The sequence below is a fragment of the Leucoraja erinacea genome, chromosome 25 (genome assembly GCF_028641065.1).
Source record: "Leucoraja erinacea ecotype New England chromosome 25, Leri_hhj_1, whole genome shotgun sequence".
Lineage (NCBI taxonomy): Eukaryota > Metazoa > Chordata > Chondrichthyes > Rajiformes > Rajidae > Leucoraja > Leucoraja erinaceus.
The window spans coordinates 23899228-23922191 of record NC_073401.1 but is presented as its reverse complement, the minus strand read 5'-3'; the positions used below and the strand labels follow the sequence as shown (position 1 = coordinate 23922191).

Below are 22964 nucleotides of genomic sequence, written 5' to 3'. Positions count from 1 at the left end.
AATTGAGAAAATGTTTCCCCCTCGCTGTGTAAGATTTAGCAAATTGTAAAACTCTAGCTTACTGAATGAATCCTCCGTGCAGGTGGTGATGCTGAGAGTTGAAATGAATGCAGTAAAAGAGGAGAGAGACACACTGAAGACAACTGAAGAAAAGGAACATGGCAGGCAGCTTCAGAAAGCTCTCAGTGACCGGGATGAAGCCATTGCAAAGTAAGAAACTTATTTTCTTAAGAAAACTGAAAGACTGTGGGCAGGTTGGGCCGAAGGGCCTGTTTCCACACTGTGTCACTCTATGACTGACAAGCCACCGGCTAGAACATTAGCTTCACTATCATTACTCCATTGCAATACACCGTTTTGTTTAAAGATACAGCGCAGATACAGGCCCTTCGGCACACTGAGTCAGCGCTAACCAGAGATCCCTGCTCATTAACACTATCTTAAGGCCCTGTCCCACTTGTGCGTCATTTGCGTGTCATTTATGCGACATAATTTACACGTTACGATGCGCGCGTGGTGACGTAGGCAGTGGAGCGCGGTCACGCGCGGTGCCCCAATATTTTGGGATTCACAAAATCTTCGCGTGCCACCTACGTGAAGCGCAAATGACGCCCAAGTGGGACAGGCCCTTTACACACACACACACACACACACACACACACACACACACACACACACACACACACACACACACACACACACACACACACACACACACACACACACACACACACACACACACACACACACACACACACACACACACACACACACACACACACACACACACACACACACACACACACACACACGACAATTTGCATTTATACCAAGCCAATTAGCCTACAAACCTGCATGTCTTTCGGGTGTGGGAGGAAACCAAAGATCTCGAAAAAATCCCACGCGGTCACGGGGAGAACATACGAACTCCATACCGACAAAAACCCGTAGCCGGGATCAAACCCTGCAAGCGTTGTAAGGCAGCATGTCTACCACTGCGCCACCGTGCTATGCACTTGCATACTTTTTACCTTTGTTTTGCCTGCCTTCAGAATTGTTTTGCTTGCCTTTTTGTGTAAATGTTGACATTCAAAAAGGTTTAACACAATTTATCAGCATGGATAAAAACCTGATGGAATCAGTGATATTATAAATTGGCTTATTATTTGTAATATAATCCACTATAAATGTTAGTAACGGGCTGTTTTGGTGCTCAATGGACTAATCCTTGAACCTCTGTTAATATAATTGGAGCATTGGGAGATCATGGGGGAGAGCGGGGCATATAGACGTTTCAAGATACAGTGAGGAGATGCAACGCAGATCTGTAAATTCCCACGCTCTACCTCTAATGTGTACAAGATCCACAGTCATTTGTATTCTGTTTCATTCTTAATCCAGCCCACATGACATCAGTGTTTAAGAAGGAACTGCAGATGCTGGAAAATCGAAGGTACACAAAAATGCTGGAGAAACTCAGTGGGTGCAGCAGCATCTATGGAGCGAAGGAAATAAGCAATATTTCGGCCCGAAACGTTGCCTATTTCCTTCGCTCCATAGATGCTGCTGCTACCGCTGAGTTTCTCCAGCATTTTTGTGTACCACATGACATCAGAATTGATTAGGAACATAATTGGAATACTGGAAATAAGCCTTGCATATGTCGTTCTTAATGAGCACACCTTTTTGGTATCAACAGTGTACTGCAAGGGAAAATAAAACAGAAATAGAACTGGAGAAATATGGCACAACTTTACATTCTAATTATTCTGTGTTCTTCCATGCTGCAGTTTGGATCCGGGCAAACTAAAAATAGGTCCAAATGGAATTGTGAGGCAGACTTTAAGTGCAAACTCAAACCTGTACATGTACGCCAGCTGGCTTTCAATCTTAAAGGAATGAGGGAGATGAAGCTGGTTAAATTATCCCAGAGAGTTGCCACAGATGCAGAGATTTCAGCCAAGAACGGTATTTCCTTAATTTGTGATATGTAAAAAGTGAAATAAAAATCTGGCCAGAGCAAGCCAAAAATAAAGCTCTTTAGGAGCAGCTAAATGCTCAAGTTGAGCTATACATGTATAGTGACGGAAAAAAATCCTCAAATCATTGAAATTGAATTGGTGCTTTACTTTCCCATCCATTTAAAGAGGATGGTGAATATTGACATTTGTTGGGTGGTGCGGGGGTTTGTAACATTTAAATTATAATGGAACATAAATACCTCAAGGATTCAAAAAATAGAAAATGACGGAATATTTGTGTAGTTCTGAACCAGCCAACAAGAGTTTTAAGTGAATATGCATTAGGCTCTGCTCCTACCAATTGAACAGGCCACAATTCACTCATGCACTTCTCTGAGGTGTATCCACTTTGGTCAGCCTGATGTGGTAATGGAACTGTGGATATGTGGAAAAAGAACTGAACTGGAATTCCCAGCTTTTTATTTTTTTATTTTTTTGTTGCACAGGGATGGATCAAACCACATTGCAGTCAATGCAGTGCTTCTCATATGCAGTCACTGTTATATGTCGGCTAGTATGATGAACACATTATGCACTTCTGGGTGCCACAAACTATCATGAAGGGCATTGACAGATGAGCTGTTTTGACAATTTGGTTGATGGTAAATAATTGGTTGAGCCGACCCTCGAGGTTGACTGCGGGAGGCCCTCCCCCCCCCCCCCCCCCCTCCACCTCATGGAACAATTGCTGAAGCGGGCCAGGCAAGGAGAGGGACATCGGTTGTCAGGACAACCAAAATGGAAGCGACCGCTGCAATGGGCCATTGTGGCCAGTTGCAGCTGGGACTGCAAAATTGAGCCAAAATGGCACCTCTTGCATAAGGACTCGGTGAACTGTTCTGTACATTCTATACTGTCCAGTGGATTGTGTTTATGTACACGGGTTGTCTTGCTGAGCTGCATGCAAAAACTATATTTCACTGTACCTGGTACATGTGACGATAAAGAGGCCATTAAACCATTGAAACCATCGACGACTGCTTTGGTGCCACCTCCTGCACCCGCACACAACTGACTGACTTCATCCACTTCACCACTAATTTCCACCCGGCACTGAAATACACCTGGACCATTTCCGACACTTCCCTACCATTCCTTGACCTCACTATCTCCATTGCAGGTGATAGACTTCTAACCGACATACACTATAAACCCACTGACTCCCATGGCTATCTGGACTACACTTCTTCCCACCCTGCTTCCTGTAAGGACTCCATCCCCTACTCCCAATTCCTCCGTCTACGCCGCATCTGCTCCACGGATCAGGCGTTCCACACCAGGACATCTGAAATGTCCTCACTATTCAGGGAACGGGGGTTCCCCTCCTCCACCATAAATGAGGCTCGCACCAGGGTCTCTTCCATACCCCGCAGCACTGCTCTCTCTCCCCATCCCCGCACTCGCAACAAGGGCCGAGTCCCCCTAGTCCTCACCTTTCACCCCACCAGCCGTCACATACAAAAAATAATCCTCCGTCAGTTTCGCCACCTCCAACGTGACCCCACTACTCGCCACATCTTCCCATCTCCCCCCATATCTGCCTTCCGCAAAGACCGCTCCCTCCATAACTCCCTTGTCAATTCTTCCCTTCCCTCTCGGTCCACCCCCTCCCCGGGCACTTTCCCTTGCACCCGCAAGAGATGCAACACTTGTCCCTTTACCTCCCCCCTCGACTCCGTTCAAGGACCCAAGCAATCGTTCCAGGTGCGACAGAGGTTTACCTGCATCTCTTCCAACCTCATCTATTGCGTCCGCTGCTCTAGATGTCAGCAGATCTATATCGGTGAGACCAAGCGGAGGTTGGGCGATTGTTTCGCCGAACACCTCCGCTCGGCCCGAAATAACCAAGCTGACCTCCCGGTGGCTCAGCATTTCAACTCCCCCTCCCACTCCGCCTCCGACCTCTCTGTCCTGGGTCTCCTCCATGGCCACAGCGAGCAGCACCGGAAATTGGAGGAACAGCACCTCATATTCCGTTTGGGGAGTCTGCACCCCGGGGGCATGAACATCGACTTCTCCCAATTCTGTTAGTCCTTGCTGTCTCCTCCCCTTCCTCAGCTCCCCTGCTGTCTCCTCCCACCCTCCAGCCTTCCGGCTACTCCTCCTTTTCCCTTTCTTGTCCCCACCCACCCCCACCCCTGATCAGTCTGAAGAAGGGTTTCGGCCCGAAACGTTGCCTATTTCCTTCGCTCCATAGATGCTGCTGCACCCGCTGAGTTTCTCCAGCTTTTCTGTGTAACCTTCGATTCTCCAGCATCTGCAGTTCCCTCTTAAAAACCATTGAAATTATTGGCCAGGATATTGGGAGCACATTAGTGCTGCTTTTTAAATGCAACGGTGGATCTTTAGCATCCAGCTGGGCAGGCAGATGGAACTTTAATTTGTAATATTAATTTTGAGAGATAACTTCCAAGATATGCTGGTTTTTTTCCCCCCTCAGTGTCCTTAATTGAAAATGTATTTTTGTTACCCCACCTGGAGTGAAACGTACAGTCATTCCCCAGTTGCTTTGCGTCATCCTTGTAATGGTGGTGCATTCTCAGAGTAGGAGAGTACAGCATACAGTCAATTATTCTGCAATGCTCCTTTTGGGTCTTTGCATCACATTATTTTGGCCATACCAAGATGTTCCTGGAATTATAATTTATTGGTTGGACTTGCGTTCCACACTTTACCGTGTTTCGCCAACCCACCTGCGCAACCCCGCAGCCCCCTTCCATTGTAGAGACCAGACACTTTTTAATTTAGTACTTTTCTTGTCTTCTACCTCAACCAATGATTGTCTGGCACTCTTCTGCAGATCTCCCGCCACCAGAAGTTGGCTCCCCCCCCTCCATTCCCTCTCCACCACCAAATAACAATTTGGGCGGCTCGGTGGCGCAGTGGTAGAGTTGGTGCCTTACAGCGCCAGGGACCCGGGATGGATCCTCACCTTGGGTGCTGACCAGAGATGATAAGTTGCATAGATGTTGGCATTATGATTGAGGTTGGCGAATGGTGTAGCAGTATTGATCTGGTCCTCGTCCAATAGCCATATCTGCACTAACTGGACAATATTGAATACTGACCAGGAATAACACTAGCTCAATCCCACCCCACTCCTGAGCCTAGTAATTTCCATATCAATTATAAAACTTTGGATCAAACTCATCGGTGGGATGAAGTCTTGCGCACTGCTTTGGTTAGTAAATGTTTTTTCCCAATGTGTTACATGGGTGGATTCAAAATATGGTTGAGTTAAATGTTGCTAAAAGCTAAAAATGGTGCTAAATGTTGAATTTCTCTTTCAGGAAGAATACTCTGGAAATGGAACTTGCCAAGTGTAAGATTGACATGATGTCACTCAATAGCCAGCTCCTGGATGCCATCCAGCAGAAACTCAACCTCTCTCAGCAGCTGGAAGCCTGGCAGGTAAATTAAAGTAGTCCTTTGGTCAAATACAGTACCTCCGCTTAACGGGGTTTATTCTGAATGCCATTCTTACAGATTAATATTATTGCTTGAATTACTTTTAAAACTCAAAGCATGTGCTATAACACCAAGATAAGTGCTCAACCAAGAAAGCCAAGTCCAAGCCCAATGCCAAAATTGGATCTAAGCTATGTGTAGGAAGGAACAGCAAATGCTGGTTTACGCCGAAGATAGACACAAAACGCTAAAGTTACTCAGCGGATCAGGCAGCATCTCTGGAGAATAGGATTAGGTGACTCTTTAGTCTTTGACCTTTCCACCCTGGGGAAAATGGTTGATGTTGGTTTGGTGGAGGATGTTTTTTGTCTGCTTGCTGTTCAGCAGCTTCTAGATAACATATGAGTGAGCATAGTGAGGATAGAGTTAGAAATTATTTTGTTAAAATCCACTTTCTCTGGCAGTTCCCCAGCCATTCCACGCCCTCTTAGATTGAGAAACCCCAAAAGACATGAAGATCGAACTGTGTTCCAAATATTCTCGTTAGGAATCCTGTATTTTTGTTTAACGTTTTTAATAAATGGGCATAGTAATTAGTACGGGTGTCAGTTGTGGGCAGAAGGCAGGGGAATGGGGTTGCGAGGGGAAAATATAGATCAGCCACGATTGAATGGTGTGTAGACTTGATGGGCCGAATGGTCTAATTCTACTCCTATAACTTGTGAACAAGCTCAATTACATTTCGGATGATGGGGTGGGGGGGTGAAAGACTACAGGAATAAAATGAGTATACAATCATTTTTAATCATAAATATACATACATTAATAGTTTTAATCATAAATATTAATTTTTCAAAGTTATTGAATTATAATATGTTTGAGCTGAATATAATGCTAAGATACTGAATCTTGCTGCTGAATGAATAATTAGTAAAAACAGGAAATTATTATCACAAAGCTTCCACACTCTTGCGTGATGCATACATTTATAATTATCACATGAATCATTACTAGCTCGTATCCTAATTTAAATTCCAGATCGTGCTTTTTTTATTCCTGGAACTTTTCTAGGAATAGAAGTTCAGGCTCCCTGTGAACAAAGTAGTATAAATTATGTAAATGTAGAGGAAGTACTTTAAAAATAAATCCTTTCTGAAGGATGGTTAAAAATCACGAGTTTGGATTCTTTAAAGGGATATGTCTGAGTTGTCAGTAACGTGATGTTTTGTAGGTGCGTAAGTTATATATTCAGAAATAGAATAGGTGTGAGGGCGGCGTGGTGGCGCAGCGGTAGAGATGCTGCCTTGCAGCGCCAGAGACCCGGGTTCCATCCTAGCCACGGGTGCTGTCTGGTACAAGGGGTTTGTACGTTCTCCCTGTGACCTGCGTGGGTTTTCTCTGGGTGCTCCAGTTTACTCCCACACTCCAAAGACGTGCAGGTTTGTCGGTCGATTCGCTTCTGCATTATTTGTAAATTCTCCCTAGTGTGTAGGATAGTCTTAGTGTAAGGGGTGATCACTGGTTGGCATGGACTTGGTGGGCCATAGGCCTTGTGTCCATGCTGTATCTCTAAGGTCTGGATATGGTGGCATCAACTTTGGATCCCTTACAAAGTTACTGAAGAGAAAATGTCTGTGGATTGCAAATCGGCTGGGTGGATATGGGTATCTGAAATGAGCATTTATTATGGAGTTAACCTAATGAATACAGAGAGTGTTGTGCAATCTGATTTATCGTATTCTATCCAAGTAACATATTAATATAAGTAGTCCAACAAAGGCATGCTTTTGTTCTTGTTGCTTCAGTCTTGTGTTTTCTTCCCTCTCTCCTGGTACAGTTTGCTTCCTCAGGGCTTTTTACTATCTGGCTCCTCTGGTTTCTCATCTAGTGGCTTCTCCCAGCTACTGTACAAGCAGACTATTGTAAGCCCCCTCCTGCCTCTGAGGTGAGCCTTAATTGTAACATCTTGCCCATCCACCCATTATATGGTCTCTGCATTCTATCCATCCTTCCCCTTTGGTTGTTCCTGAGTAGTTTTTTTTTTTTCCATTCTTGTAATGTTTGTTCTTCACCAGCCATTTCCAATGAGTCATTTAATGAAGCTCTCAGCTATGCAATGACAGACTATGCTATGCAAAGGCAGAGTGTATCTTGGCTTTGAAGGTTCTGTGCAGAAGGTCAACTGATTGCTTGGCATGCTCCCAAAAGAACAATCGCTCTTACTTTCTAACCTGCTCAGCTTTAATATTACAACACTAGCAAATAATGCCATTGTTATTCATTACTTTGGACAACTGCCTAATTACCTGGGAGACTGCAGCAATCAATTCCATTCGGTTCACTTCTGATTTGCAAAGGACCTCCATGTAAACAAATTATTGCAATGAGCCCTTTCTGTGGAATATTTCCGCAAGTCCTTGTTCTGTGTGCAGGGGTTAGGCACAAAATTACACACTTCCAACCATTTAAAAAAAAAAAAATTCTACAGTAAATATATCATTGTTCCTTCATCGTTACTCTAGATCTGAATGCTGGAACTTCCCATCCAACAGCACTAAGAGTCCCTTCACCAGCAGCACTGCAGAACCTCCTAGTGCTAGCACGCACCCATCTTCTTAGTGAGCACTGGGCCATATATACTGGCATTGTCATGATGTTGTCTTTCTCATAGAGTCGCAGAATCATACAGTGTGGATGGAAACAGGCCCTTTGACACAACTTTCCCATGACGACCAACATTCCCCGTCTCGCCTGCCCGCATTTGGCCCGTATCCCTCTAAACCTATCCTGTCCATGTATCTGTCTAAATGTTCCTGCAATGTTGTGATAGTACCTGCCCCAACTACCTCCTCCGGCAGCTCGTTCCATGCACCCACCACCCTTTGTGTGAAAAAGGTTACCCCTCGGGTTCCTATTAAACCTTTCCCCTTCAACCTATGTCCTCTGATGTTCTGTAAATGTTGTTGTTTTTTTTAAAGAGTTTGGTGATGGTAAATGCCCTACCCATCTCTGTATTTGTCCATGTAGGTGACCGTATTGAAAACATTTCCTTTTGTCCACTCATCTTCTCTGCGGTCGGTTTCAAATCTTAGAAGTGACTGAATTTGACTGGTTCTTCCTCGCCCACAGGATGATATGCACAGGGTCATTGACCAGCAGCTACTGGACAAACAACTGAAGGAGTGTCACCTGCCAGCACACTCCCACTGGAACAGCTGCAGCATGAGGCACAAAGGCAGCTCCTCGGCGAGACTGGAATGTAATCGAGAAGAGGTCATTGGGGCAGAAGGAAAACGGCTCTTCGCATTTTTCAAGAAGAACTAATTTCCTTTGTAATTATTAGTGGGACGAACATGGAGTTGGGAGGGCTGTAAGAGATTCTTTGTACCAAGAGTGTTTTGTTGAATTAGGAGGGAAACTCTTCCTGCCCAGACTCAGGTGATGCTTCCATTTGCCTACAAAGAGGCAGCAGGATTGTATAGTGGAGAGAGCTCCAGGTGTTCGGCCCAAGTCAGGTCGTCTTGTTACCGGAGACTTTCTCTGCTGTAAATTGTGTCCAAGTTTCTTTGCCAAAGGTTCATGTATGTAGAATATTGCACGAACATGCTGTATATAACGGGTTAAAACAAATCATACCGACCTATTATTTTCACAAAAAAGATAAATTTCACGTGAAATAGGGATTGAAGAAAGCCCAATCTGTGAAAGATGCAATGTTTTGTACAAAGTGTTACTTCGAGAAGGTTGGACTATTTGCCTTTGAACGAATTCTATGAGGCAGCAGAACCTCTGTCTCAATGTCAGTAGCAATCCAGCACTTTGTGTATGGTGCACCTATGCAGATTCATATGGACCATTGCAGCATGAGCATGTGTAACGCAGGCAGCTCACTGTGCCTGTAGAATATACACCGTGTGCCAGTGTCTGTGTAACCATGCCTGTATGGTATAATGTAAGATGGTGCACTCTGCATCGGTACGGTGTTAAACTGTGTGTGTGTGTGTGTATGTGTTTAATGTGTTCAATAATTCGGGCTCAGTAGAACAGCTTTGGGCACCACTTCAGCAGATAAATACAGAGTATGAGTATAATGTGCTACTACACCGTTTGGGATCATATATGTCCGAAATATATCACGAATGCTGAGAATCTGATCAGCACAGAATTGTCAAGGGTACACAGTATGTCTACCAGCATCTGAAAGGAACAAAGTACAAGTTAGTGTACTCGATTAAACCCAGTGAAGGTTCACCGGCAGAAAAGTGAGAATGATTCTGAAACGTAACGTTCTCACCTGGAACACCCACTTACCTGTCCCACAGTTACGCACCTAATAATATTTCAGTTCCTTGTTGAAGAACCTGAAAATCGCTGGCTGTTTACATATAATTTCCCGAACAATAGGCTTTCACGGCAGTTGAGTGCAAAATCAAATGTCAACTTCTACTTTCAGATACTGATTTACACTTTGTGATCTTATATTTAACATGGGGCATAGGGCAATATCCAGTGGGCTCGTCTGACAGCCTGGATGGTGTAAATCATACCAGGTGTGATGTTGACTGAGATGGCAGACTTTGTCGTATAAGAATATGCAGTTGAATGGGGCGAGCAGATTTTGAGATGTGCACGACATATATATATTTGGATGGCACAACATAAGGAACTTTGTGGACCTGTGTGGTGCAGAATGATCTAAAGAGTGTGATTTAGGTTGAGAAGCAAGAATGGTTATTGTAGTGTACGACAGTGCTGTGTACAAATTGTATTTGGCAGCTTTGTAATGTCTATAATGCCCTGGCTTGGAGATGGAGGTAGCATATAGTGTGCCATTTCAACGGCTTGGATTTATGAATTATGTGCCTGACAATGAGATAGTGCTGTTTTTGTATGAAGAATAGTGCGGGATAATGTACAGACACTAATAATATGGAACTGTGAAAATGCAAAGAGTTGTGCAGAATATAGTATGTACACAATGTTAATAGTAACCTTATTGCTGCTGCAATAGATTGTGTGACTATGCACCATGTGCCTGTAAATCACAGTTTGGATAAATGATGCATTGTTGATAGAGTCCTCAGCTGTGTGTTATGTGGCAATGAAACCCAATCCACATTGGGTACATATGGTGTAATTGCACTGTTTCTGTACCATATAAGAGGCAATATGGCAAATCTGTACAATACATTACTGGGTGCCTGTATATAACATTACACCTCCACAGTATTCCCTACAATAGATGTGGGGCAAAGCTGTAAGAGCAGTTATTGCTGGTTTTGTGTATCATCTGCCTACATAGAAAAGTGCACTCTGTGCCTGTGCCATGTCGTGTACCTTGTGCCTTTCCAGTCTGTGTGTGTATGCGTGCATGTGTGTGGTGTGAATGATACACTGTGTGTATGCATGTCCAGAAAGATGTCCTTGATGGTGTGGGCAAGTGTATTGTGTACATTGAGGCCTTTTGTGTTTGCTAAATATGGTTTTGTGTTATAACGTGAAATTAGCGAATGTCAGCCGAAATTGAGGTGTCGTTCTGCGCACTGATGGCGCTACAATATCGCCTGAGCGGTGTTTACATGCAAATGCAGTGGGAGCAATCATGCAGCATCACCTACTGTATGGTACAGCAGGAGGAACAAGTAGTCTTCCCCAGGATGTGGCTATGCCCTGCATAGCACATAGACACAACAAGCTGGAGTAACTCTGGGTCAGGCAGCATCTCTAGAAAAATGGAATTGGTGACATTTTCGCATCGTGGTCTGAAAAAGGGTTGTTCTTTTCTCCAGGGATGCTGCCCTGACCCGTTTAGTTACTCCAGCTTGTTGTGTCTATCTTCGGTATAAACCAGCATCTGCAGTTCCTTCCTACACAAGCTGCATAGTTTATGTTGCAGATGCAGTGTCTGGTATGGTGTGGATGGACCGTGCGTTGTGAATGCTGTACTGGGCTGGTGCAGATGTACCAACCTCCCCTCGGCAGTGTCTCCCGGTTTCTTCAACAGAAGATGATGTGTTGAGATACAGCCCAGGTAGCCATGAGGGGCCTAGTCCAAATGGATTAGAACCACACAAAAAAAACCTATCCCCTTGTCATCCTGCAGCAAAGAATGCCTGTTGTGTGTCACCACCGGTCGGTACTACATATGCCAGTGGTTCATGCATCAGCATGTGTGTGGGGGCCACACTGTGACGCCCTCCCTGCGCTTCTGCCCAGCGTTTGTTCCCAGGCCTGGTTAAACTGAATTATCTGCAATCTTTTTGGTTCACTTAAACGAATGTCTCTTTAGCTTCCTCTTGGATTCCTGAGTTAGTGACTAAGAGTCGGGCAGTTTGAAAAGACTGCGTTTTGGAAACGGCAGGGAGGTTAAGATGCGGTTTCAGCCACACGGGCTGTGTGGGCAGACTGTTCAGGAGAAGCCATTCACTATCAGTCGGTACCGCAGCACATGGCATCAGTAAAGTGGGGACAGAGAGGATTTGTTTGTGAATTGTGCTAGAAGTCAATGCATAAGTTCTAGGAGAAGAATTAGGCCATTCGGCCCATCAAGTCTACTCTGCCATTCAATCATGGCTGATCTATCATTTCCTCTTAACCCCATTCTCCTGCCTTCTCCCCATAACCCTTGACACCCAGACTAATCAAGAATGACAACCTTTGAGGGGGTATTTTAACGTGGGTACCATTCGATGCTGCCCAAAGTGGTTCCAACTCGTCACTAACAACGACAATCTAAACAAGCTGTCTAGGCCGGGCAAGGACAACGAGGGGTGTGTAGATCACAGGCCGGTCTCCTGCAGCGCGTCGAGCACTTTGCGAACCCCTGCTTTGGCTCTGAGGGGTTAAGAACCTGTTTCAACAGGGTGGTTGATACTGCGGTCAAGTACAAACTGACAACTTCAACTATGATTGTGCAATAACAGATATATTTCGAGATTTATTGACTGTGAAATTGTCGTGGGAATCGGGTGCCGGACAGTCGCAATCCAAAAACCGGGATGCTACTCGGCTCTCTTTGCACCCCGAAGCACCAGGCACACCTGAGTACTGCTGAATGTTATGTCTAGTGTTAGTCTGACCTCGCCATTGTCCAGGGAACGCCCCCAACCTGGATTCGAGTGAATCACGGTGCGTGTACCTAAAAGCCGTCTTGAATCCACTTAAATACACGCACGCACTTTAAACCTCTATTGTTAAACAGAGTGGTTTGTCCACCCAATTTAAATGGAGCGGGCGGGCTTTCCTGTTCACAGTCCCCAAGTTAAGTGCTGCTGTTGTGACTAAAATTCCCGCCAGTGAGGAGCACCTCGCTGCCGAGAAGCAACGAATGTAACGGAGTGGCTTCAATTCGCTGTATATTACACAGTCTGGATTTGTTTTCTATATTGAAAATGTTTCATAGCGGTATAGAATATTTGTAAATGAAATAGTTTCCTGTTAATTTGTATACAAAAGAGAAACACACTATACAAATGCTTATTTTTCAGTAAAACGCTGCTGCCTTTTTATGTCTTGTACGGAGCGTGGAGAGCTCTTTAAACAGATTATTTCTATGAAGTGTATCTGTCCCAGAACCACTGGAATAATAATAATAATAAAAGAATGTAGACGGGAAGAGTGTAGGATGTTTTTAACCTGTGTGTCTGGTTATGAAGTAGGTGGGCCATCTAATATTCAGCCCACGATTATATGTCAGAGTGTGTTAAGTCTGCCAGGCTTCTGGTACTCATGGAGAGTGCTAGAGTGAGGCTAATTTCACACGCCATGCGGATATTAACTGGTTTCCTTGTTGGGACACGAGGTGGGGGGGGTAAACTATCCTACGCGTCTGGGATCCGAGATGTCTGGGGTCTGGCGACACAGTAGAGTTGTTGCCTCACAGCGCCAGAGACCCTGGTTCGATACTGACTACGGATGCTGTCTGTACAGAGTTTGCACGTTCTCCCTGCAACCTGCGTAGGTTTTCTCTGGCTGCTCCGGTTTCCTCCCACACTCCAAAGACCTGCAGGTTTGTAGGCTTCTGTAAATTGTCCCCAGTGTGTAGGATGGCCGACGTGGGCTGAAGGGCCTGTTTCCACGCTGTATCTCTAAACTAAACAAAAGATACCCAAATGTCAGGTGAATATAACAAGGAGAAGGTTCCAAGGTTGGATGTTACCGTGATGCCATGTCCCAAAAATGTGAAAGATGGTCCTGAAGGCATACGAGGGACAATTTAATATTTTAGACCAAGCCAACTAACCTACAATCTTTGGAATGTGGGAATAAACTGAAGATCTTGGATCTTCGCAAAACCCACGCAGGTCACGGTGAGAACGTACGCATTCGTTACAGACAAGAACCTGCAGTCAGGATCAAACCCGGGTCTCTGGCGCTGTAAGGCAGTCGCACCTTTGTCTGTGTTTGTGCGCGATGACGCTGGCTGGGAGTCATGGTCGCCGACTCCACAGGACTCAATGTTGGAGGTACACAAAAAAGCTGGAGAAACTCAGCAGGTGCAGCAGCATCTATGGAGCGAAGGAAATAGGCAACATTTCGGGCCGAAACCCTTCTTCAGTTTCGAAGAAACCCTTCTTCGAAACCCTTCTTCTTCTCCGTCTGAAGAAGGGTTTCGGCCCGAAACGTTGCCTATTTCATTCGCTCCATAGATGCTGCTGCACCCGCTGAGTTTCTCCAGCTTTTTTGTGTACCTTCGATTCTCCAGCATCTGCAGTTCCTTCTTAAACTCAATGTTGGAGATGGGGTGGAAGATTGCAACCTTCACGTGGTCTGCCGTTTCGACTAATGCAATCAACTCGACGTGCACAAACGGAAGATCAAATAGAACAAGTTGTCCAACAACTTTAGGCTATGCACGCCACACGAAAGAAGAAGAAGAATGTTGGAGACAAGACTGGTGTCGGGAAAACACACAGAAGCAACGCAGTCTGTGCATTATCTGAATTTAGCATCCAATTTTCGCTTGTTTCGAAAGTTCCCAAGGCGCTTAACGCCGTTAATAACTTTCAAAGCAACGACTGCAATTGTCAACAGAATTCACAATGAGTGCGAATCAGGGTTAGGAGACTCACCGCGCGGAAAAGGAAATGATACCCCATGCTCCGCTTATTATTTCTCCCTTTTACAATCCTTTATAATTGTTTTTAACATTTTACTGATTGGATAAGAATGATCTCCAAAAACTAATCTCGCTACCTCTCCACAGATGATACCTGACCTTCCGAGTTCCTCCAGCGCTTTGCGTTTCGCGCTACAGATGAAGTCTACAGGCCCTTCGACCCAACTTTCCTGCACTGAAGAACATGAACAACACATCCGGTGTTGCAGTGCTAATTTTTTAGATGCCGGAGCTGTCAAACAGGGACGTCATTTCAGGTTTTGCTTGGGGGGAGGGGGCAAACTAGTCTCTCAAGAGGGTCCAACAAGATCATAGCCTGTCACTACATCTACTAGTACAATGAAACGTATAATACTTCATTTAATTATATGACAAAATATTGCACGGTTGCACTCACTAATTATCATGAAATATAATTATCAAGCAAGTAAAGAAAAAGACGGTAAACATGTAATTTTACAGAAGGGCCGGGCCCAGCACGAACTCGCCCTGACTATCCCGCAGCTCTGGGCCTTCACTCACTCACACTCTCTCACACACGCACACACTCGCACTCACTCTCACACACACACACACACACACACACTCACTCTCACACACACACACACACACACACTCACACACACACACTCACACTCACACACACACACACTCACACACATACACTCACTCACTCTCACACACACTCTCACACACTCTCACACACTCACACACACACACACACACTCGCATTAACACACTCACTCACTCACACTCACTCACTCACTCACACACACCCTCACTCTCTCAAACACACACACTCACACACACACTCATTCACACACACTCACACAATCTCACACTCTCTGCAATGGACCACAACTCTACTTCATTCGAAGCCTGATCCACACCCGCAACAAACGCTTCCTCGCCTATCTGGACTCTACGAAGGATCACAAGAGCGCCGGCCTCCAGACCGGTCCCTCCACCGACATTCCTCGAGTGCCCGCAGGCCCGGAGCCCCACAGCTGGACCACGGTGCCGCCTGCACGATCACCACGAGGCCATGATGGCCCCCACGAGGAGCAGCAACATCCACCGCCTTCCCGGCCAAACCCAGGCCCGGATCACCGAAATTGCCGTGACTTCCTCGGGTCACGGCCGCTGTCGCCAACTCTCACAGCCTCCCCGGGGCCACCGATGCTACCACCACCGACCTGTATTTCTACTCCTGCCTCCACTAGCGACTCCCCCGACCCTCGCCTCTCCACCGGCCACCAGCGGGCGAGAGCCGTCACCTCACCAGCTCAGCACCAGGCCCACAACCTCCACGATGCAGACAGTACGTGGCCTGGCTCTGTTGGGTCCTATTGCTCCCTCCCTCCTACAGGGAACCTCAGTAGTGATGGGCCTTCCCCTTCCCACTCTTTCAACCAGGTTAACCCGCTAGCTAAACCATATAATAACCATATAACCATATAACAATTACAGCACGGAAACAGGCCATCTCGACCCTTCTAGTCCGTGCCGAACACATAATCTCCCCTAGTCCCATATACCTGCGCTCAGACCATAACCCTCCATTCCCTTCCCATCCATATAACTATCCAATTTATTTTTAAATGATAAAAACGAACCTGCCTCCACCACCTTCACTTGAAGCTCATTCCACACAGCTACCACGCTCTGTGTAAAGAAGTTCCCCCTCATGTTACCCCTAAACTTCAGTCCCTTAATTCTCATGTCATGCCCCCTTGTTTGAATCTTCCCTACTCTCAGTGGGAAAAGCTTTTCCACGTCAACTCTGCAAAATTCCCACTTTTTTGTTTTTTGGCTTATTTTTTACAGAGGTGCTGGAGCTCTGGTGAGTTCCGGCAACACTGCACCCCTGGTCCCATCTCCACACTAGTCCCACCTGCCCGTGTTGGCCCCATATCCCTCCAAAACTGTCCTATCCATGTATCTGTCTAAATATTTGTCAACCATTGTGATAATACCTGCCTCAACTACCTCCTCTGGCTAAATGTGCAGGAAAGAACAGCAGATGCTGGTTTAAATGAAAAGGTAGACACAAGATGCTGGAGTAACTCAGTGGGACAGGCAGCATTTCTGAAGATTCCTTTTCTCCAGAGATGTTGCCTGTCCCACTGAGTTACTCCAGCATCTTGTGTCTACCTCTTCTGGCAGCTCTTTCCATATACCAACCACCCTCTGAATAAAACAGGCCCTTTGGCCCAACTTGCCCACTCCACCTAACATGACCCATCTACCCCAGTCCTACCTGCCTACATTTGCCCCTTATCCGTCTAAACCCATCCTATCCATGTACCTGTCTAAATATATTTTAAACATTGCGATAGTAATTGCCTCGACTACCTTCCGTGGCAGCTCGTTCCTACACCAACCACCCCTTGTTTGAAAACGTTATTCCTCGGATTCCTATTGATCAGCCATGATCACATTGAATGGCGGTGCTGGCTCGAAGGGCTGAATGGCCTACTCCTGCACTTATTGTCTATTGTCTATTAAATCATCCCCCCCCCCCCACACCTTAAACCTATGTCCTCTGGTTCCCGATTCCCCTACTGTGGGCAAGAGACTGCGGCTACCCAATCTATTCCTCCCATAAGTTTGTGCAAACAACCCCTCTGTCCCTCACAGTGAGTCACCATTGATTTATTTGAACAGGTTTTAGTGACACCATTCAGCCACTGGCTGTAGTTGTACAACATAGGAGGATTCCCTTTTATTTAGACAATGGTATAAATGCTCAGCAGGTCAGGCAGCATCTGGCAAGGAACTGTTTATCTTCACTCAACTTTATTTTATTTATCACAGTTCATGAAAAATTAAATTCTGCGGATATTGGAAATCTGAAATGAACATAGGGAATGCTGGACACACACAGAATGTCAGGTGAAAGATAAACTATTGAAACATGGCGTCATACAACATGGAATTTGTGCCAACCATCAAACAGCCACTTATATACTAATCCCATTTTTTATTCGCTCCTCAATCCCATCAACTCCTCCCACATTATACCACTCACCTGCACACTTGTGCCAATTAACAGTTGCCAGTTAGCCAACTGACCCACATGTCTTTGGGATCTGGGAGGAAACCAGAACACCCAGGGGAAATCCACACTCTCATGAAGAGAACGTGCAAACTCCACACAGACAGCACGAGAGGCCGTCATTGAACCGCGTCTCTGGCAGCTCTACCAGCTGCGCCACTGTGTATCCAGGGACTCCTGGATAGAAACAGAGAAACATAGGAATTAGGTGCAGGAGTAGGACATTCGGCCCTTCGAGCCTGCACCGCCATGATCATGGCTGATCATCCAACTCAGTATCCCGTACCTGCCTTCTCTCCATACCCCCTGATTCCCTTAGCCACAAGGGCCACATCTAACTCCCTCTTAAATATAGCCAATGAACTGGCCTCAACTACCCTCTGTGGCAGAGAGTTCCAGAGATTCACCACTCTCTGTGTGAAAAAAATTCTTCTCATCTCGGTTTTAAAGGATTTCCCCTTATCCTTAAGCTGTGACCCCTTGTCCTGGACTTCCCTAACATCGGGAACAATCTTCCTGCATCTAGCCTGTCCAACCCCTTAAGAATTTTGTAAGTTTCTATAAGATCCCCTCTCAATCTTCTAAATTCTAGAGAGTATAAACCAAGTCTATTCAGTCTTTCTTCATAAGACAGTCCTGCCATCCCAGGAATCAGTCTGGTGAACCGTCTCTGCACTCCCTCTATGGAAATAATGTCCTTCCTCAGATTTGGAGACCAAAACTGTACGCAATACTCCAGGTGCGGTCTCACCAAGACCCTGTATAACTGCAGTAGAACCTCCCTGCTCCTATACTCAAATCCTTTTGCAATGAAAGCTAACATGGATGTTCCGGTTGCTATTTGTAGGAAGGAACTGCAAAAGCTAGTTTATACCGAATATAGATACAAATTGCTTGAGAAACTCAGCGGGTCGGGCAGCATCTCTGGAGAAAAGGAGCAGGTGATGTATCGGGTCAGAACCCTTCTTTAGACAAGTCTCATTTCAGTGTCTGAGGAAGGGTTCCGACCAGACACATCAAACTGTTCCTTTGCTCCAAAGATGCTGCCTGACCCGCGAAATTATTCCAGCACTTTGTGTCTATCTTCCGATTGCTAACCTTTCCCATTCCCACACTGACCTTTCAACCCTGAGTGAGACTATACGCAAACTGGAGGAACAGCACCTCATATTCCACGAGCAGCTTACAACCCCATGGTATGAGCAATGAATTCTCCAAATTTGGGTAACACTTCCTTCTTTCCTCCCTCTATATCCTGTCCCCAAACCCAACCCAGTGTGCACCAGTTTCTCCCACTATTCTGTCCCCTTAACCCCTTTCATCCCTCCCTCCAGGTTTATATTTCACTTCTTCTTTACACCTCGCCTTATCTGACACCCTTTAGGCTCCTTACCTACTTTTGTCCCCTTCTGTCACCCCTTCATCTCTTTTTCATCTCTAGCCATTTTCTGCCCATATGACAATCAAAACCTTGTAATTTGTGTCAACCTATCACTCACCAGACTTTGTCCCATATCAATCTATATTCTTTTCTTCTCCCCCCCCCCCCCCCCCCCCCCCCCACACATCAGTCTGAAGAAAGGTTTCGGCCCGAAACGTTGCCTATTTCCTTCGCTCCATAGATGCTGCTGCACCCGTTGAGTTTCTCCAGCACTTTTGTCTACCTTCAAGTTTGTTTAAACTCTCCTTACAGCTAATACCCTATAATCTAGGAAGCATCGTCCCCGATAAAAGTCTCAGTCTGGAAAAAGGGTTCATTTGAAACATCACCTATCCATTTCCTCCATAGATGCTGCCTGACCTGCTGAGTTTCTCCAGGACTTTGGGTTCTTAGCAAAAAAACAGCATCCGCAGTTTCTCATGTCTCTGTGTATCCAGCATTTTTTGTTCTTATCCAAGCAACTGAGGGTTTTTTTGCTGTTCAAAGTGATGTCCGCTGTCCTGTTTTCATGTGCAGTGATGTTTTAATGCAGTGTTTGGGGCTCACTGACTATTGACTGGCAGCAGCTGGATCTTGTGTTAATCACCTCTGCCCTCAACAGCCTGAAATACATTTCCCTGGTTCAGCGCTATCTTGTTGGATGTCGACCAAGAAGAGTTTGCGTGTCACCCACGTAAGGGGCTGTGGCCGACGATGTCACTCCTTGTGCAAGAGATGCAGGAGACAGAAGATGGCAGCAAACCTACAACCTGTACTTGTAAGAACTTTCACAGGTAGGTAAAAAGGGCGATATTAGTGAAAGGAAATGTGTAGGAAGTAACTGCAGATGCTGGTTTAAACCGAAGATAGACACAAAAAGCTGGAGTAACTCAGTGGGTCAGGAAACATCTTTGGAGAAAAGGAATTTGTGATGTTTCGGATCGAGACCCTTCCTCAGTCTGAAAAAGGGTCTTGACCTGAAACGTCACCTACTACGATAGACAATAGACAATAGGTGCAGGAGTAGGCCATTCAGCCCTTCGAGCCAGCACCGCCATTCAATGTGACACTGGCTGATCATCCACAATCAGTACCCCGTTCCAGCCTTTTCTCCAGAGATGCTGCCTGTCCCGCTGAGATCCTCCAGCTTTTTGTGTCATCTTTAGTAAAAGGAAACACAGACCCAGTAGAGGCAGACATACAAAAAGTAATAGACGGTAAGAAAACATGAAAGGAATATCTTGATGGTGTATTAAGCTCCATAATGCTCATGGTGCCATAGGGGGGTCCTTATGAACTGTGCCTCCTCAGTGACAACCTCGGACTATACCCCTGAGGACGGTGTCTGTGGCAGCAACCCTACCCCTGCACCACTGTGCTGTTCTGATTTGTTACCTATTTATTTATTTATTTATTTGTTTATTTATCTGTTTGTTTATTTATTTATTTATCGCCAACCTTTTTTTACACCGTTATAAATGCTATCTCAAACCAAAAGAGTATAAGGACACAAGGTGGGATTAGACTATTCAAACCAGCCCCGCCATTCGCTATGTGTAGGAAGGAACTGCAGATGCTGGTTTAAACCAAAGATAGACACAAAAAAACTGGAGTAACTCAGTGGGTCAGGCAGCGTCTCTGGAGAGAGGGGTGGAGACCCTTCTTCAGACCCGTTCGCTATGACGATGGCTGTTCTGTCCCAGGCCTCATCTCGTCCCCCGTGTCAGGTCCATTCGGCCCTCAATTCCTTGACCAAGAGTTCCAAGAGTTATCTTTGTCCTCTTTAAATATCTCCCGGTAATCCAGCCTCTGCAAACCTCCGGGCAAGAGAATGCCAGAGATTTGTCACACTCCAGGAAAATAAATACCTACACAAGTCAGTCCTTTATCTGGTTGCTCTGCCACCCCTCAGTCGAGAGTCTCACACCATTGCAAACATCTCCGCGTCTATCCTATGTGACCACACGTCCTCCCTAAAGTCCTCTCCGATCCTGGTCACTGAATCCTTGTCAGTGAAGCATGCTGAGAGTGCCTGGCTGCCGGAAAACACAGGCGTAAACTCAGGCCACTGGCGGCACGGTGGCACAGTTGCTGCCTCACAGCGCCAGGGTGCCGGGTTCGAGGCTGACCACGGACGCTGTCTCTGTCTGTACGTTCTACCCGTGACCGCCTGGGTTTCCTCCGGGCGCTCCGGTTTCCTCCCACACTCCAAATACGTGCGGATGTGTAGCTTGTTTGGCTTCTCTAAACTAAGTCTAGTGTGTGGGTGCAGACTCTGTGAGCTGTAGGACCTGTTTCCATGCTGTGTCTAAAGGCAGACGAGCTACAGCAACCAAGATTGGTTCAATTAATCTGATTGTAGGCAGCCCCTACCCCTTATACAGCCAGGAGTCCAGGCGTGGGGGAAAAGGGGGGTGAGAGGTAGCAGGGCAGGAAGAAAAGGGAGACGGGGAAAAAAGGGCGATAAAGAGTTCAGTTTTGTTTCAAGTTCAAGTGAGTTTATTGTCATGTGTCCCTGATAGGACAATGAAATTCTTGCTTTGCTTCAGCACAACAGAACATAGTAGGCACTTACTATAAAACAGATCAGTGTGTCCATATACTATAATATAAATATATACACACATGAATAAATAAAATGATAAAGTGCAAATAACAGATAATGGGTTATTAATAATCCGAGTTTTGTCCGAGCCAGGTTTAATAGCCTAATGGCTGTGGGGAAGTAGCTATTCCTGAACCTGGTCGTTGCAGTCTTCAGTCTCCTGTACCTTCTACCTGAAGGTAGCAGGGAGATGAGTGTGTGGCTATGATTGTGTGGGTCTTTGATGATACTGCCAGCGTCACGTGTACCGAAGTACAGTGAAAAGTTTGTGTTGCGTGCTAACCAACCAGTCAGTGGAAAGACAATACATGATTGAGCCATTTACGGAGTCATGATACGGGAATAACGTTTAGTGCAAAGTAAAGCCAGTAAAGTCCGCTCACAGACAGTCCGATGGTCTCCAATGAAGTAGACAGTAGCTCAGGACCGCTCTCCAGCTGTTGACAGGATGATTAAGTTGCCTGCTAACAGCTGGGAAGAAGCTGACCCTGAATCTGCAGGTGTGTATTTTCACACTTCTGTGCTTTTTGCCGGATGAAGGCCTCTTATTAATTGTGCCTCCTCAGTGACGATGAATGTCTATGGCCCCCGTGCCGACCTGGACCGTCTGAAGAAGGGTCTCGGCCCGAAACGTCACCCATTCCTTCTCTCTAGAGATGCAGCCTGACCCGCTGAGTTACTCCAGCATTTTGTGTCTACTTTCATATCACTGTTGTTCCATATTGGAAATAAAACCTATTGTGTGTGTGTGTGTGTTCACCTTCCCACGAGTGTCAGTGTGGTCACTGCTGACCCGACGCCACACCTAGGTAGCTAACTCCGGCCATGAGCCGTCTAGATCCACACATCCTGGGTGGCTTCATCCCATTATTCCCAAGATGCTTCCCGACGGTTGAGCTGCAGTCTTGGGGATGGATACTGATGCACATCAACAGCAGTGCAGCCTAATATACATGGTCGGGGATTCCGGGAGCACACGGGCAGACTGGCTGGTAATCGCATGCCAGGGGACATGTTTTAATTTAAACATTTGATTTGGAAGAGCTTATTTTGCGTTGGCCGTTACTGTGGCGCAGCGGTGAAGTCTCGTCACATCGACTGAGGATAACAGATCAATAACCACTCGCTACTGAGGGTGTGAGATCCATACTCACTCGTTACTGAGAGTGAAAGATTAATAATCACTGGGTGACACGGTGTGGAAGATCAATAATCCCTGGTTACAGAGTATTAGAAATAAACAATCACTGGCTATAGTGTGAGTGATCAATAATCACTGGTTAGTGCTGGTGATCAATAATCACTGTTAATGTTGGTAAGAATGAGCTTGATCA

At 45.9% G+C, this 22964-nt stretch overlaps 1 protein-coding gene across 1 annotated transcript in view; it reads left to right on the top strand.

Annotated features, from left to right (window-relative positions):
* LOC129709108 (BICD family-like cargo adapter 1) overlaps positions 1-13044 on the top strand; it is a 67268-nt gene extending 54224 nt beyond the window's left edge. The window contains exons 7-9 of the mRNA XM_055655229.1: positions 83-210; positions 5312-5432; positions 8559-13044. Coding sequence (XP_055511204.1) covers positions 83-210; positions 5312-5432; positions 8559-8753 — 444 coding nt within the window. The 3' untranslated portion in view covers positions 8754-13044. The remainder of the gene's footprint in view (positions 1-82; positions 211-5311; positions 5433-8558) is intronic.
* Positions 13045-22964: the final 9920 nt, after the last annotated feature.